Genomic DNA, 18,886 nt, shown 5'->3' on the forward strand with positions numbered 1-18,886 from the left:
TGTGCATTCGGGGTACTCGCAGGAAAGTTGTTGGGATTCATTGTCAGTCGTCGGGGAATTGAGCTGGACCCGTCCAAAGTTAAGGCTATTCAAGAATTACCGCCACCTAGGAGCAAAAAGACGTGATAAGCTTCCAAGGATGTCTCAACTATATTAGTTTCTTCATAGCACAGTCCACAGTTATATGTGAACCCATCTTCAAGATGTTGAGGAAAGATGCCAAAACAAGTTGAACCGAAGATTGTCAGAAAGCTTTCGATAAAATCAAGGAGTACCCATCCGCACCACCAGTCTTGGTCCCGCTGGAACTGAGGCGGCCTTTGCAACTCTATCTTTCTATATTAGATGGAGCCTTCGGATGTATTCTGGCACAACATGATGAGACAGGGAGAAAAGAGCAAGCCATATACTACCTGAGTAAGAAATTCACACCTTATGAAGCACGATACTCTCTGCTGGAACGCACTTGCTGTGCCTTGACCTGGACAGCTCAGAAATTGAGGCATTACTTCTGTTCCTACACCATATACCTTATATCCAGGATGGACCCTCTGAAGTACATATTTCAGAAGCCCATGCTGACTGGAAAGTTAGCCAAGTGGTAGATACTGTTAAGTGAGTTCGATATCATCTATGTAACTCAAAAGGCATTCAAAGGACAAACATTGGCAGACCATCTTGCTGAAAATCCTGTGGGAGGAGAATACGAACCCTTGAAAATGTATTTTCTTGATGAATAAGTGTCATTCGTAGGAGAGGACATTACTGAAGCATACGATGGTTGGAGGATGTTCTTTGATGAAGCTGCAAATTTCAAAGGAGTGGGCATTGGAGCGGTTTTGGTATCACAAAAAGGTCAACATTATTCGGTATCTGTTAAACTCAGATTTCCCTGTACCAACAACATGTCAGAGTATGAAACCTGCATACTAGGGCTCAATATGGCAATCGACATGAATATTCAAGAGTTGCTGGTAATCAGTGATTCAGATTTGCTTGTGCACCAGGTACAAAGAGAATGGGCTGCCAAGAATTCCAAAATACTACCATACTTGCACCATATACGGGAATTGAGAAAGAGGTTCACGAAGGTAGAGTTTTGGCATGTTCCCATAACTCAGAATGAGTTTGCCGATGCATTGGCCACTTTATCATCAATGATACAACATCCAGACAAAAATTTCATTGATCTCGTCCCGGTGAGAATCCATAATCAACCGGCTTATTGTGCTCATGTTGAGGACGAGACGGATGAAAAACCTTGGTTCCATGACATCAAGGAATATTTGGCGAAAGGAGAATACCCGGAGCATGCGAACTATACTCAGAAACGCACACTTCGGAGGTTGTCCAATCACTTCTTCCACAACGGAGGGAACCTATATAGAAGAACCCCTGATTTGGGACTGCTAAGGTGTGTCGATGCAAAAGAGGCTTCTAAGCTACTTGGGGAGATACATGTGGGACCTACGACCCACATATGAATGGTTTTGTCTTGGCCAAAAAAATACTTAGAGCCGGTTACTTTTGGATGACCGTAGAGACAGACTGCATCCAGTATGTCCGAAAATGCTACCAATGTCAAGTACATGCCGACATGATAAAAGTGCCACCAAATGAGCTCAATGCAATAAGCTCACCTTGGCCATTCGCCGCCTGGGGAATGGACGTCATCAGTCCAATTGAGCCTACTGCTTCAAACGGGCATAAGTTCATTCTAGTGGCCATTGACTACTTCACAAAATGGGTAGAGGCCGCATCCTACAAGGCAATAACTAAGAAAGTCATGGCAGATTTTGTCTGCAACCAGATTGTTTGCCGGTTTGGAGTTATAGAATCAATCATCACTGACAATACCTCCGATCTCAACAGTGATATGATGAAGACCATGTGTGAGACTTTCAAAATCAAGCACAAGAATTCTACAGCATACAGACCTCAGATAAATGAAGTTGTAGAAACCGCCAACAAGAACATCAAGAAGATACTAAACAAAATGGAAGAAAATCACAAACAATGGCACGAGAAGTTACTCGTTGCCTTATTGGGGTACTGCACTACAGTCTGCACATCAACTGGGGCAACTCCCTACTTACTGGTTTATGGTACCGAAGCTATCATCCAGCCGAAGTAGAGATTACTTCTTTAAGGATCATACAGGAAGCCGAACTCAGCGATGCGGAATGGATAAGGAGCCGCTATGAGCAATTGACCCTTATAGATGGAAAAAAAATGAACACAGTATGTCACTATCAGCTTTATCAGAACAGATTGTCCAGAGCTTTCAACAAAATGGTCAAACCAAGATAGTTTGCACCAGGACAACTGGTACTGAATAAGATCTTCCCACATCAAGATGAAGCCAAAGGGAAATTCTCTCCCAAGTGAAAAGGTCCCTACATGGTTCATAGGGTGCTAACAGGAGGAGCGCTCATACTTTTAAAAATGGATGGAGAAGTCTGGCCAAAACCAATCAATTCAGATGTAATCAAGAGATACTATGTTTAGATTGTTTACATTTCTTCATATGATGTAATTAAACTACGCTTGACCTGATTCCCACTTAAGACGAGATGCGTAGGCAGCCAGTGGGTTGGGCATATCATAATAAAATCCAGAAACTGGGGCAGAATTTTGAGAAGGATTCATTCTTAAAATTCTGAAGAAGGTTCAACAAGTTCCGTCACTCGCAAATGGCTAAAGGATCATCTACTAAACGGGGGTAGAATTTTGAGGAGGACCCTCAAAATTCTAACACAAGAAAGCTACAATGTCTCTGAAATATGTTATAGTCATTAGTTCATCTAAAATTACTTGATATTTCACTATACTTTCTAAAATAACTCTATTTTCATCAATAATTGCATATTTTTGAAAACTCTACTTCTGTAACATCCAGTTGTTACCAGGAAAACTCAAACAAGGCGAGCAAGGCCACCAAATGAAGCCATGAACCAACCTCCCCTTACAAAACTTATAATTTTTCTTTGAGCGCAGGCACATCTGGCGTAATCGTAGCATTCGTAAATATATACACGCAGCAGAATCACTATCAATTGGTCCACCAATCACCAAATATATCTCTATCTAAGAAATACTCTACTCCTATTTGACAATTGTTTACTGCATAAGGCTAAACACTGCCTTCCATGTGCATAGGACTAAGCCTTGTCCCCCATCTTGCATGAGGTTAAGCCCTACCTCTATACTTGCATAAGGCTAAGCACTGCCTTCTCTTTGCATGAGACTAAGCCCTGTCTCCATCTGCATGAGGCTAAGCCTTGCCTCCATTTGCATAAGGCTAAGCTCTGCCTTCCATCTGCATGGGACTAGGCCCTATCCCGCATCTGCATGAGACTAAGCTTTGTCTCCAAATTTGCATGAGGCTAAGCCATGCTTCCATATCTAAATAAGGCTAAGCTCTGTCTTCCATCTACATGGGACTAAGCCCTGTCCCGCATTTGCATGAGGTTAAGCTTTACCTCCATACTTGTATGAGGCTAAGCCCTGCCTCCATATTTGAATAAGGCTAAGATCTGCCTTCACTTGCATTGGACTAAGCCCTGTCCCGCATCCTGCATAAGGCTAAGCTCTTCCTTCCATCTGCATGGGACTTAGCCCTGTCCTGCATCTGCATGAGACTAAGCTATGTTTCTGTTTGCATGAGGCTACGCCCTGCCTCCATATTTGCATAAGTCTAAGCCCTGCCTTTCCATCTGCGTGGAACTAAGACCTGTCCCGCATCTTGCATAATACTAACCTCTATCTCCAATTTTGCATAAGGCTAAGCACGGCCTTCTCATGGGACTAGGCATTGTCCCTCCTTGCATAAACGTTGCTCTATTCTGACACTATCTATTTGCTACTCTTTCGGGCTAAGCTCTGCCCTCAACCTCACAAGACTAAGTCTTGTCTTGGTGATTTTAGCATCATACTATTACATCTCATGGGCTGAAGTAGCGCCAACTTATCCAAAGGCGTCATTGTTTAATGGCATCATTCTCATAGCTGGAAGACACTATGACATGGGCTGAGGATCTCTCAAATTTGCATATCATTATTCAAAGGCGTCATGGTTCGGAGGAACCATTTTCATGGCCCAAGAACATCGTTTCATGGCTTGCGAATCTCCCATCTCACAATTCATGGCCCAGGACATCATAGTCTAAGGACGTCATCCTCACCATTCGAAGGCAATCTTTCATGGTCCAAAGGGAGTTTGCATCACGATTAAATTTTCGCAATAATCTATGTACTTGCATGCATCGTAATTTGAGTTTGCAGGTGATCTCGGAGGTAACCGCTTTTCAAACAGGAGCAAACTTCTCTCCGGTTTTCGCTTATACCATTTTCTTTCACCATTCATGACTGATTCTCATCAGTTACCCATCCTACCTCGTGATATCCAGCTATTTGCCCTATTATACATCTGATACACTCCAAACCCAAAGCCATAAATCTATCCAACCTCACCCTTCACAAAAAAGGACCTTTTGATAAAACTAGCTACCATTCCTACGATAACTCTGTCGGCTTCATTCACTGATGGGTCCAAAACTACACATGGCCTGATTTCTATAAAATCAGGGATATGTAGGGAACCCAAAGATCAGGGTTCGACCTATATTTTCCAAAATGCCCATCGGTCAAAATTGACCATCATTTCTTTACCCAAAAACTCTTTCATCCTTTCCGGGTAAAGAGGGGCAGTTGTTGATACCCAATTTTTTCCTATAATACTTTTTAAGTGCATATATACCCTCAAAGGTATGTATTAACCTCAATAGATATTTTTTCATAATTTCTATATTTTTAAATTAATTTATTCTAGTATTTTATATAAATAATTACAAAATTGCATCACAAATAGCTCTATAACATTTCATTGATATAATTTTGCTATTTATAGTCATATTAAGTTCAAATTATTTTACAAATGGCCAGATTTACACTTTTTGGTTGCAGTTGCAATAATTTTACAATTATAGCTCATGCATACATCACTACATTATTTTACCAAAAGTTGGTCCATTATATGTTTAAAATATTGAATAATTATTTTAAAACACTTCTATGCATGAAAATTATTTTTTCTTGTTGTTAATTATTTTATAAAATAATTTTTATTCAATTACTTGAGTATTTAATAAATAGCCCTTTATCGTCAGATCTAACCATTTTAAAACCAGGCCAAAACCCCTCTAAATTGGCCCAATTCCCTTAAGCCCAAACACACACCTGCCCGACCCAATACCCCATCTAATCTTGGTCGTTGATCATTTTTGATAAACGGCCCACGACCCATCTTACCATAATTAACCTAAATGACCCCCCTCCCCCATACCCTCTCATTTCTCTCCATCACCCCGTCGTCATCATCTCCCTTTCTCTCTCAACTATCTCCATTAAACCCTAGTTCTCAAGTGCCGTCACTGGCGTATATCTCAGCGTTGTGATGTTTTCTCTTCTTCTCCGGCCAGTCTTGGACTCTTACACGCCATGGCTCTTTGATTTTTTGTGACGTTTACTTAGACTATTTTCTATTTTGTGGAAGTTGATATTCCTTTCCATAAATCAGTATTACTTTGAAATTCTGGCTGATTGATTTACTCTGTTAAGGATTTGTATGCATAAACTTTATTTGTTTCCTTGTTTATAACCTTAATTAGTCATCTCTGTCTTAATTGCTTGCCCGTATAACTTTCGAATTCTTACTGATTCCTTAATTGGTATGGTCTGGACTCTTTGCCTTAATTAGAACTCTTGTTGTTACCGTTTGGCTAATTGCCCCTAATTAAAGGAGCCTATTCTGAACTCCTTATTTGATTGGATTCTATGACCCCTTAATTTCATAAGCACTCTCATTCTTCTTCTTCAACACACGAACACTAAGTTCAGAATATACACTCATATTCAAGCTCTCTCTCTCTCTTCTTTCTCTGCTACTTGTGATAACTATTGGTCTAGCCGGCTGAAAGCTAAGGCTAGACATTGAAACTACACCTGCTTTACATTCTACACTTTCTTCTTTACTGGTATGTCTCTAGTCAAATTTTGAAACTTAACTCCATTTGTTACATTCCTACACTAGTTCAATTGGTTGTGTATCCAATTTGTTTCCATGTTTAATGTTTTATTAAGCATGTCTAAATTCTGCCTTCTCTTGTTCAATGTGTGATTAGCATGTCTAACTTTACTTGGTTATTTGATACTTGCCTAGCATGTTTACTTAGTCCCTGCTTACCCCTCCCCCCATAAATTTATGTGATCATGCTAGCAACTTAGCCTCCTAATGAACTTGATTGACCCTAATTGTATGACTAATGCACCCTTGTTTTCAACATGATTTCTTTTGCATTCCTACTTTATCTTCTCACTGTCTATTATCATGGCTAACTTGTTAAGTCTCTGAGTCAACATACTTCTAAGTATTCCGTGCATTTGTTGTCTATATACTTTCCCCTTCATGTATCCCTAACAGAAACTATATATGTTCCCAACCCCCTTCACCCTTGTGTGTAAACTATCTGTTAAATGGTTGTGATTCTAAGTATTCTGAGTTTGTGTGATTGTATCCTTTCCCTTCTCAGAACTGATTTCAAAACTATTTTCCTCTCTTTGTATTTTCTAAAAAATTTTCTGAAAATCTTTCCACCCACTAAAGGTTATCTCTATACTGTATTTTTACTAAGTCTTTCAAAACTATGTCAAATACTCTCACCCTACTCTTAGACTATTAAGTTCTTCCCCTCTGGTGTGTCTATTGCTTAGGGATCCTTGAGATCCCTCTAAACTCTAGCATACCAGGGCTGGCCCTTCCACACTACACATATTCAATCTTCTACTTGAGAAAGGTCTTGGTGTGAGCACTTCCCGAGATCCCTAAGGTCTTAGGGAACTCTGACACACCAGGACACACTATTGGCTGTGAGATTCTTAGCATCTAAGATTGTGTTGAAGGCCTGGCATTCCCAGGTTTACTTTGGGGCTGATTTAGGCTCCCTATAGTATAGCTTCATTTATTTATGTAATTCATTTGATCCTGGTCTGTAATAATGTTTCTTTCTAAACAGATATTAGGGTAATTAGTAAAAAGGAAGGGTTTCCCATATGGTTTTTGTGGGGAAACCGGGTAGAAATCATGCTTTTAGGTCTATATATGTTGATCTGCAGTAGAAATCATGCTCTTAGGTTTACATATATGTGGATTTGCAGTAGAAATACTGCTTTGGGTTTATATTATGACAGAAATCATGCTTTAGGTCTATATGCTATGTTACTTGCATTAGAAACATGTCATAGGTCTATGTTATTTGCATTAGAATCCCACCTTAGGATGTCTACGTTTATTACTTTTGCATATTAGAAAACATGTTATAAATTCATCACTTCTTTTCTGATTCTTCATAAGTTTCTACCACCTGGAAATTCCGTCATTAAGTCATTACTGTAATCATGCTTAATAAAATGACCTTATTTCTCTGTGCATTAGAAATTCTGCCTTAGGAATCTGTTTGCATTTACTCTAAATCGTATCTACATCGCTTAAATGAATAACTGTCTATTAAAAAGGGTTTTAAAATAGTCCAACACGTAGATATCATGTCCTAGTATAAACATGCATGAAATCAGTTTTGTAATATTAGCCACCTAGATCAGCATGCCTATAGGACTGAATAACTTCAAGTCATTTTAATTAGACTATGGTTGAATACAGACCAGTACCTAGGCAAGCCTTAGGTAATTAATGGCCTTAAGACTGTAAAATTGTACTCTTCTTATTTGTAAAATTGTCCTGTTTTAATAGTCTTTTAAAATCAGTAGGCAAATTGATTAGGATCTGTCACTTCGCCTTAAAACAATGCTGCTTATTCTGGATTTGTGATGCTCACCTAGATACCCTGTTCTAGGACTTTTCTGAAATTACCTGTAATCTGTGTTTAAGATGTGCTACTTATGTGTGTATGTGTAGAGGTAAATATGAGCCCCCTGTCGACGCCCCCTTTTCCCTGCTAAAAGAAGGCAAAATCGGGTTTACGACATTATGGGCAAAACAACTCTTATTCCCTTTTGAGGAATCGGTTTATGGAATTTGAAGAGTCGCCACCTAATGATTATAGTGCATTAGGATATTTTAGAGAAAAGAAGAAGATTTTTTGGAAGAAAATCAGAGTTCGGGTAAGGGCTTGAGATTATCTCGAGGGGAAGGTGTTAGGCACCCCTCAAGATCCACTAGTGTGGTTCCCGGCCGTACTTAGCTGTGACTTTAAGAAGAGTAGAAGTAACAGACAATGTTTGCACATAAGAAATATAAACAAGTTGACAATTTTGAAAGAAGAAAGCCACAAATGATTTTTTTTTTTTTGGAAAAAAGAAAGCTTAGTTTGAGGAAAACGTTAATTTAAATGAAGGAAAAGCAAAGAAAAAGGGTCCTAGGTTTAACTATAATATGGATCACTTCGGTGCAATACCCAGCAATAATTCTCACACGAGATATTAGCGCACCGGTCATCATCTCCATATTCTACCCTTCCCACCCCGTAGAGGTTATTTTAAGCGTGTGTATTGGTCACGAGTGCTTAGTGCGTGCTATTACCCGTCCCATCCTATAGGTCCTAGAGGGTATTTAGGACCGCTATTCCTATGAGGTGAGGACTAGGTTGAACCCTTTGGTTTAAAGATCAAAACACTAGGCGACATGCAAAAACAAATAGGACTTCATGTAAGGAATCATAAAAAGGCATGTAAAAGGCTCAAATATCCCTCCACAGATGGACACATGATTAGCACGTCTCAATCACATTTAAGGTCTAAGGAAATGAGAGTTAAAAGCTGGAATGTGTGAAAATATGTTAAGATAGGAGTTGAAGAGTTTAAACAGAATTTGTAAAAGGAGTTGGGCGCACACTTTCTGAACTTGAGAAAAGGCAGGAGATACGTAACAGTTTAGAAATCGGAGAAAGCATTTTAAACATACTCAAAAATATATGATAGGGCATAGCAGGTATAGTATTCTGTTATGAAAATAATTTCAGACAGAAGAGGTAGGAAAATGTTTAGCACAGATGTAAAACCATTCAGAAGTGTAAAGTTGAGAGCATATAAGTATATTAGTTTTTGAACTATAGTTTTGGAAAATTACAGAAGACATCGTGTCCTGATGAGTTTTAGGAAAAACAGTAACACAATTCTGGAAAAGGTAACTAAATAGAAAGTATTTGCACAGATATGATTATTTAGAAAATAGGACAGGAGTTTAGTAAGAACCAAGCGGATCTCAGAGAAGGGAAACAAATTCGGACAATCTAAAGATGTTGAATGGTTTAAACATGATAAGACGGTTAATCGATTTTATCCGGCCTAAGGCTTGCCTAGGCGCTGTTTAATCATGAAAGAAAGTGGACGTGCATACTTATTTTCCAGTTTTAAAAGAAGCCTGTTAACCAGACTTATGTCTGTTAAACGAAATTAGTGAATTATTCAACAGTTGCAAATACAGCCCTACATACATGATATCTAATGCACAAAAAGGTCCTAAAGCATGGTATCTAAATGCAATGGCAGCATTGTTGATTATTAACTGATTGTGGTTATAAAGTAAATAACAAGCTGATAGTAAGAGAGCTTAAAGACAGGACCTCTAGGTGTATGAGATGTATGCCCTTAGAAATGGTTTCTATTGCACAAGTAGGTAAATAAAATCCTATAGACATGTTCTCTACCCATTACTTAAAGCTAAGCATGCATAATCCCACCCAATTGCCCTATAAACTCCATTGTTTGTTACAAGTTATTACAGACCAATATGATTAAATTACAGTAGTGAAGAGTAAAAATAAGAAGTTAATTTATAGGGAGCCTTTATCCAGGCCCAAATAATCCTCACTTCTTTCGAGTTTCACAGCCTTTACCAAGGTTTGGGTGCGGCAAAGCTCCCTAAGGGCCCATTGGGACCCTTGGCCAATACCAGGCACCCAAAACAAATTAACAAGACAAGTGCAAGTGTGGAATTACCAGCCTTGTGCATCAAAATTCAGTGGGTACTCAAGGTACCCAAAGCAATGCTTACACTAAGGGGGTAGAACCTAAGTTCTAGGAGTAGTGAGACTGTGATAGAATTTAAAGAAGTTGAGTTGAAAACAATCGAAAGAGGATTCACATGAAAACAGTTTTGAGAGAAAAGTAATCACTTGAGTTTGAAAACAGTTAATATGGAACCAGTTTTGAAAGCAAAGAGTCACACAGCACTCAGGGAACACCAACAGGGGCAAGGGGAAAGGGAACAAATAACTCACAAGCAAGAACACAGTTACATATACACAGAACATCAAGAGAAGCACTTCAGAACTTAAACAATCAAGCAGGTTCCACACAAAGGGGTCAGGGGCTTAACAACATTAGATTGACAGACTCACACATCAAGAAGTGGTTCAGGGTCACTTAATAACTAAAGGGTCCTAAATAACATGCTAGTAATGTTAGGAGTAAGGAAAAAACATACATTGAGATAGAAAAGGGGGTAGTGAACATGCCAAGACAAGCTAGGCATACTAATTAACACAGATACATGCTAGTTGCAGTAAGAACAACAGAACCATAGGTAGAAGCGCACAAGAAACAAAAAGAAGTGCAACACCAGTAGAAGCATATTGTTTTGAGGCTGTAACGTAAACAGAAGACATACCAGTTGAAGATAATGCAACACAGAGCAATAGTGGACAATAAGGTGCAAGGAAGTGAGCAATAGTGTGCAGAGAGTATGCAGAGAGAAGGGCAGCAGTGTGCAGAGAAGTGAGCAGCAGGCAGACCAAAGTAAGTAGCTTAGTAGAGGCCAGCAGAGTGGTAAAACTAACCAGGATTACTCAATCTTGGCCTTCAGCCGATTGAGTGATCAACATTCAAATAGAAAAACGAGAGAAGTTGTGTAGAAACAATAGAGAGCAATATGTTTTGTGTGTAAAAGAGAGAGTTCAGAATAAGGAGTTTTATTCGTGTCTGTGTGTAAGTGATATGCAATGTGTTTGTTGATGTCCTTCCAAGAGAATGGGGGAGGGGTACTTATAGTACTGAATATGAGTAAAAAAACAAGGCAGCAGTCCCTTAATTAAGGGACTGGTATCAATCACAATCCAGTCAGTAGTTGGACTGCCCTTTATTTAAGGGATCCCAAATCAAACGGTAATAATCAGTCATTTGAAAGGAAAGAAATCACAAAGTAAGGTATAATCACATAAGGAAACAGAGTAGCATAAAGCATGTAATAAAGACTAAATACATGACCATCTAATTAAGGAAATAAGTCAGGCAAATCAATCAACAAATTGGTGTACATATATAAGGCAAAATATCATCGTAATTCTGAAAGAATAGTTTTCAAAATACTTATCGAGATTGAAAACCTTAGGAAATCAGTATTAATTGAGGAAAGTATCCCATAAATTAGGAAGAAATTCAAACTATAGGAAAATATGCGAAATCACCATTTGAAAGCAAGTATCACAGTCTCAAAGAGGGTTCGAAGAATCAGTATAAAAATCACCATGCAAGCAATAAGAGAAACTTTAAGTGAAGAACACAGAATGGTAGGGGAATGTAACACTGACAACAAAATCAAAGCAAGGAGCATAGAACTCGGAGAAGAACCCAAAAGAACACAAGACAAACAAATAACGCAAACGCAAACAGACAAAGTTAGGGTTTCATCAGACTTAAGCAAAAATGTTTAGAAAATAGTACTGAGAATCACAAATTAGTACTCAAAATAAAAAATGAAGTGATTTCGAAAAGGGGTCAGAAGCCCTAGTTTCAAAAAGGGAACAAAACCGTTTAAAACTGGAGTAATCGTAAAGATCGAATTGAAAATAGTGCAAAACATAAAGGTACAAGTTAAAATCGTTAAAAAAAATCAGAGATTTGAGGGGTTTGGGTTAAGATTAGGGTTTCATAAGAAACCAGTGAGAGGGGTAAGAGAAACCTAGTCGTGAAGCTCAAAGATTATGGTGTCTTTAGCATCATCGAACCAAAATCATCGGAGAAAGGCCAGAATCGGACCCCCGGCGAGGCTTCAATGACCATCTTCATGGTGGAGGCTTCTGGGGTTTCAAACCTTGGAGAGAAGCAACGATACAGGATCCATGGTGGCTAGAGGTCGAGAGAAGTGTGGACGGAGCATGGCCGGAGAGGCGATGAAGCTCGTCGGAGAAGGAGGAGGGAACCACAAGGTTCTAGAGAGAAGGGAGAGCTTCGGTTAGATAGGGAGTGAGATAGAGATAGAGACCGATCTCTGAGAAATGAGGGGTCGGGGGTAGCCTTAGGATTTATTTTAGGCAAATTAATCTGGGCCGTTGATCTCGTTTGATCAACGGCTCAGATCAAAACAAAGCTGGACCGGGTATCCAAATGGGGTGTGGATCGGGTCTCAGTTGAAATTGGGTCGAATTGGGGTGCAATTTGGGCTATAATTGAAATGCAACTGGGGCTAGGTTTTAAATAGCCACTTTTCCCCTTTCTATTTTATAAAAATAGTAATAACGATTTTAAAAGCAAATTAAAAATACTAGGTAGCCAAATATTATATAAATATTAGTTTAAAAATATTGTAGCAAATTTTATTGTTATAAAATGCTATTAATTACAAAATAGGCTATAATTGCAATTATATGCAATTTAGCTTTACATATGCCAAATAAATTGGTAAAAATATGCAAAAATCACCTTAATTATATTTTGGTGTAAATATGAGAATGAAATAAGTTATCTATCAAAAACGATAATTTTTTAGAATAGTTATTGGATTTTGTGGTATTAAAATAGGCAGTAAATTGGTTTAAAAATCACAAAAAATACCAAAACTCTTGGGTGTTCTTATATATGCACATATATGCTATTTTGAAAATATTTTGGGTATAAAATACATAGGGAAAAATTGGGTATCAATAGTTGCCCCTCTTTACCCGAGGAGGATGAAAGAGTTGTCGGGTAAAGACAAGATGGCCAATTTTGACCGGAAACGGTGATTGAAAAAGAACTTTGGCCGCACTTTGGTTTTTGAGCTGCCTACATATCCCTGGTTTCACAGAAATCAGGCCACATGTAGTTCAGGAACTATTGACGGAATGTGTCGATGGAGATTTGAAAAGACGGACGCGATGGTCAGATTTAAAAGGTGTTTGGAGTCGAATAGATTGCGGAGAACCGGAGCGGGATCGCTTCTGCTGAGACGGTCGTTCACTAGCCGGTGTACCTGTAGATGAGCAGATGCGCATATTGTGCATAATTTAAACATGATGCAAATTCCCGTTGGACCATGAATGCTGTCTTTGGACGGTTAGGATGACGTCCTCAGACTATGATGTCATGGGCCATGAAGAGCATAAAATAAAGATTCGCAGGCCATGTAATGGTGTTCTCGGGCTATGCAGATGGTGCCTCCGAACTATGACGCCTTTGAATAAGTTGGCAATTTTTCAGCCCATGAGAAGGTGGCAATCTTTCAGCCGAATGAATGCAAAGAGTGGCAATTTTTCAGCCAAGGCGTGAATTTGAATGCAGGTGGCGATATTTTAGCCGAAGCGAGAATTTAAATAAAGTGGCAATATTTCAGCCATGCAGGATGGAGATAGAGCTTAGTCTCGAAAGGCAGATAGATAGTCTTATGAAGGATGGAGGTAGAGCTTAACCTCGAAAGGCAGAGAATAGTCTTATGCAAAATATAGATAGAGACAGAGCTTAGTCTCGGAAGGCAGATAGATAGCCTTATGCAATATGGAGGTAGAGCTTAACCTCGAAAGGCAGAGAATAGCCTTATGCAATATGTATGGAGACAGAGCTTAGTCTCGGAAGGCAGATAGATAGCCTTATGCAATATGGAGGTAGAGCTTAACCTCAAAAGGCAGAGAGTAGCCTTATGCAAAATGCAGATGGAGACAGAGCTTAGTCTCGAAAGGCAGATAAATAGCCTTATGCAATATGGAGGTAGAGCTTAACCTCGAAAGGCAGAGAGTAGCCTTATGCAAAATGCAGATGGAGATAGAACTTAGTCTCGAAAGGCAGAAAAGTAGTCTTATGCAGGATGGAGGTAGAGCTTAACCTCAGAAGGCAGAAAAGTAGCTTTATGCAAAATGCGGATGGAGACAGAGCTTAGTCTCAAAAGGCAGAAAGTAGCCTTATGCAGTGCAGGAATGTAAAGGAGCAAATAGTAGTAATTTTCTTAGCTGATAGGCGGTTGCGATATCATGACTGCTGGGGAATGTTGGGTGTAGATAGTAGACCTTTGTGAGTTGAGTGATTGTTTCGAGGGTTTCGACTTTGAAGAGTGAATGCATTTCTCATTGTGATCTGAGTTCCTGCATCCAAAGAAAAATCATGAGTTCTGTAGAGGGGGAAGGTTAGTTCGTATCCCTTGGCTCCCGACGTTACGTATCATTGGGGTAGCATTGCTGAACGACGGTGATGCAAATGATGTTTATGCATGATTCAGTAAATGTAATGAAAGTATATATATTTTGAAAAAAATGATTTTATTTTGGATGAACCAACAACTGCAACGTGGTTCAAGACACGACAACCTTGCTTGCTCCGAAATTTGAGGGTCCTCCTCAAAATCCTGCCCCAGTTCACTGGGCTGGCGCTGCTGACGGATGTGCTGAATAACTGAAAGTGGGTCGATTCCAGAATTTTGAGGGTCCTCCTCAAAATTCCGCCCCAGTTTACTGGGTTGATGTTGATGCGAAAGCCGACAAACTGACTTCGGAATTTTGAGGATCCTCCTCAAAATTCTGCCCCAGTTCCAATAGCGGGGAAAATGGAATTTTATTAAAATGTGACCGAACTCATAGGGCTGCCTACGTATCCCCTCTTAAACGGGAATCGGGTCAGGCGTAGTTCAAATTACATCATAAAGAAAAGCATACGATCAAATGTAGTATCTCTTTACTGCGTCTGAGTTGATCGGCTTCGGCCAGACTTCTCCGTCCATTTCTGCAAGAATAAGGGCTCCTCCGGTTAGAACTCGGTGAACCATGTATGGACCCTGCCAATTGGGGGAGAATTTCCCTTTGGCTTCGTCTTGATGTGGAAATATCTTCTTCAACACCAGCTGTCCTGGTGTAAACTTCCTTGGTTTAACTCTCTTGTTGAAGGCTCTGGACATTCTGTTATGGTATAACTGACCGTGACAGACTGCATTCATCCTCTTCTGAATCTATATCCGTTTGTTGCATTTCCTCGTTGCAAGTTACAGTCGTCGGTTCATCATTAAGATATGTAATAGTAATGCTGTGTAAAACAAAGTAAATGATAGAGAAGAGTAATAAGAGTGCAATATATAATGAATTTGAAATGCTTTGATTGAAATTCATAATCGTTCGAGACATCAGAGCTTTTTTGGAAAGTAAAGACAATGCAGAAAGGAAAAGCAAATAAGAAAATAAAGATGCGATGCATGATGCTCGTTCAGCCTTGCTACCCCGAAGATGTCCGAGAACTGGTGGTCCTGACCGACCAATTGGTGAGGCGTTCCCCTCGGTTCACGGCTTGAATGGAAGGGCCTTCCTCCCCTTTCTCCTCGGAGATAACACAACAATCCATACCATCTTCCAGAAATAGGTTCTTTATTGCTGCTAGTGCCTCATCTTCCTCTGATCCGTACAAAGTGTCGGTTGGCTGAAAAGTCTGCTACAACTGAGGTATAGGGTGCTCCAGTGGATAGTATGGTCCGCGCCATGGAGGTGACCAGTGGTTGAACTCCTCCCAAGTGTACTCATACCCTAGGCCAAAAGTGGTACCGTGCTTCTTCAGCTTGATAGGTTTGGTGATACCCTGCAGGTTCTAGTCATGCCCTGTGCGGCGACCGCTTCTCCGGTATGTGTCTTCCCTTTCCTTCTAGCCTCAGCTGTGTAATCCCAAGGTATGGCTTTTGACTTGAATGGGGTCATGTCTGTCATGAAAACCGGAATGGACACCCTTGGAGGTAACACAACAACTTCAAATGGTGCGGGTGCCTTTGGAATCCCAAACTCAACCTCAATAGGTTTTGGCACCTTTGTAGGTGGTGCTTCAAACTCGAGTGGCACAGATACATTTACCACATCCTCCTTAGAAGGCTGAATCTGAACAACAATGGGATTGAGGGTAACCGCCGACTTCTAAGGTTCATCACCTTCAACTATCAACCCGATTGACCCTTTGGGGTCCCAATCATCTTCAATCTCAATCATATAGATGCCCCCGCCCTTATGGTCAGGCAGAGGGTTGTTGCGTACATTAGGAGCGGGCTCCTTTGCTATAATGATCTTGTTGTCAATCAGGGTCTGAATCTTGTCTTTCAACGAGCGACACTCGTCGATGGTATGGCCCTTCATCCCGGAATGTTATGCGCAAGTCTTGTTTGGGTTGATCCATTGGGAAGGATTTTCTGGAGTTACGGCTGGAATAGGGGTAATGTAACCGGATGCTTTGAGTTTTTCATATAATTTGTCAATTGGCTCGGCTATGGCGGTATATTGTCTGGGAGGTTTACGGTCGAAGTTTAGTCTAGGTCGGGGAAAGTTTTGGCGGGTAGGAGGTGATGGGTAGTGAGAAGGTTGGGAGTTGTATGCTTGGTATACGGGTGCGGGTTGAGAATATCTGGGTGAAGTGGGTTGATACGTAGGTGGTGGAGGTGATTGGTAAGCAGGTGGTGGAATTTGGTAAGTGGGTGATGGTGCTTGGTAGTTTAGGGTAGGTTAGTATGTGAGTGAAGCTGAGGGATAGGTTTGGTACTTCATAAGGGAATTGTTCCTTTGCGCAACCATTACGGAATTTACATCCTTTTTCTTCGACGAGCCATCAGACTGTAAAGCCTTGTTGGTAGCTTGCAATGCCTCGAGGTTAGTGACCATACCGTTTTTGATGCCTTCTTCAATCCTTTCTCCCAACTTGATGATGTCGGAGAACTTTTGGCCCTCTATTAGCATCAGCCTCTCGTAGTATTGCGGATCCTGAGCACGGACGAAAAACCTGTTCATTTGTTCTTCCTCCAAGGCCGGTCTGACCTTAGCAGCTTCTGACCTCCAACGAGTAGCATATTCGCGAAAGGTCTCTGTGGGCTTCTTCTTGAGATTCTGGATATAGAACACATCTGGTGCGTTCTCAGTGTTGAACCTAAACTGGTATATAAAGTCAGACGCCATGTTCACCCAACTAGTACATTTCTTTGCATCCTGGATAATATACCATGATAAAGCATCACCCCTCAAACTCCTCATAAACAGCTTCATGCGGATTTTCTCGTCCCTTCCGACTCCTACCAGCTTATCACAATACATTCTGAGATGGACCCTGGGATCACCTGTACCGTCGAACATTTCGAACTTGGGAGGTTTATACCCCTCTGGGAGTTCGACATCTGGCTGAACACAGAGATCTTCATAGTCCAAACCTTCTACACCTTTGCTATCTTCGACACCTTGGACCCGGCTGGTTAACCTCTTGAGCTCAGCAGCTAAATTCTGAATGAGGGAGTCTTTACTATCTGATTCAGGTGTATCTGAGATAGGCTGGGCATAGTGGGGTACAGTGTCCACAAAGATGTGAGCGTTCTGGTCGTTTGTGGTGTTTTGGGATTCGGGAATGAGCAGTGGAGTGTTGTTGCAGGTGTTGCAGGCTTGGGTATGAGCGGGTTGTACTGGTGGTGGTGTAGTATGATTCTGGTTGTTGACATCAGCAGTGGCAAGAGTGATTGACAGACTTGCCAGGTTTCGAACTTGTTCCAATTCTTCCCGAAATCTCAGCAAAGTTTGCTCAAGATGAGCAGCAGTTTCCTTAGTGATTGAAGCGTTCTGAGAGGTTTCCTCGATTTCCTTTCTAGCACTGGTATCTCCCATTTTGCCTTTGTTCCTGTTTCTGGTAGGACGCGGAGGAGGAGGAGGAGGAGGAGGAGGGCCCTTGGATCTTGTTGAGTATGCTGATGGTGCCAGAATGCACGAACTAACCTTTGGGGAGGGGAATAAAAATAAAGAAAAACAAAAAAGGTAACAAGTTAGTGCGGGTTGTGAGAAGAAAATGTTGAAATATTTAAACACATTGTGCAAGAATATAAATCGCGTTCTAATTTGGGTGCCTCGTTGTGCCTGAGGTAGGCCTAGCGACAAATTAATTTGGAGAACTTATAATGCTAAATGCTTCATTTTATTAATAAAAATAAGACGAATCCCAAAACAATACTAAAATAGCGGAAAGTAAAAATGTCGCTAATGGCTATTGGCCTTATTACATTAAAAGCGAAAAGAAAGACTACTAACTACTTGGCTCCAGAAGGATCTTCTTCAGGTTGAATGTTCTCGCTGATCAAGTCCTTCAGCTCGCGCAGATTTTTCAGTAAAAATGCTATCGCCAGACATTCTCCTTTGCCTTCCTCAACATTTTGACAGTCGATGACTCTTTTCCTCACTTTCCCTTCCAATTCCAGCAAGTTGTACTCCAGGTATTCTATCTTTTCACTAGCCTTGGTGACTCTCTCCTTCCACTCATTGATTTGGTTGCTCGATGGGAGGTTTCTCCACCAAGTATACAAGAGTGAAGGCATGTTTACCATACCGAAGTTAGGAACTTTGTCATTCATTTTCTGCAAAACAAAGGGTTAAGACCTCACCCCCACCGAACTCGACTATTTAATACCAATAATCAGCATAAAAAGCATTTAGTTCTCCAAATAAATGCACAAAACATGTAGGTGTCCGTTTGGGTTTCAGGGAAACCCGAAGGACTTTGGACAAGGCTATCTTAATGAGTCATTATGCGGACAACATAACTGACTCGGCTAGAATTGACCATGATGCATGAACAGTTTCAAGGGAATATGGTTTCTACTTTTGAAGTGCTAGACAAGGTACCCTTGAGCGGACAA

The 18,886-nt window shown here is 40.5% G+C and overlaps 1 protein-coding gene across 1 annotated transcript; it reads left to right on the top strand.

Annotated features, from left to right (window-relative positions):
- Nucleotides 1-941: 941 nt before the first annotated feature.
- On the top strand, nucleotides 942-1,484 carry LOC138873660 (uncharacterized). Its single transcript, XM_070152135.1, has one exon. It carries the CDS (start codon nucleotides 942-944, stop codon nucleotides 1,482-1,484), a length of 543 nt encoding a protein of 180 aa, XP_070008236.1.
- The last annotated feature ends 17,402 nt before the right edge of the window (nucleotides 1,485-18,886 follow it).

This window comes from Nicotiana sylvestris, chromosome 7 (genome assembly GCF_000393655.2).
Source record: "Nicotiana sylvestris chromosome 7, ASM39365v2, whole genome shotgun sequence".
NCBI classification, from domain to species: domain Eukaryota; kingdom Viridiplantae; phylum Streptophyta; class Magnoliopsida; order Solanales; family Solanaceae; genus Nicotiana; species Nicotiana sylvestris.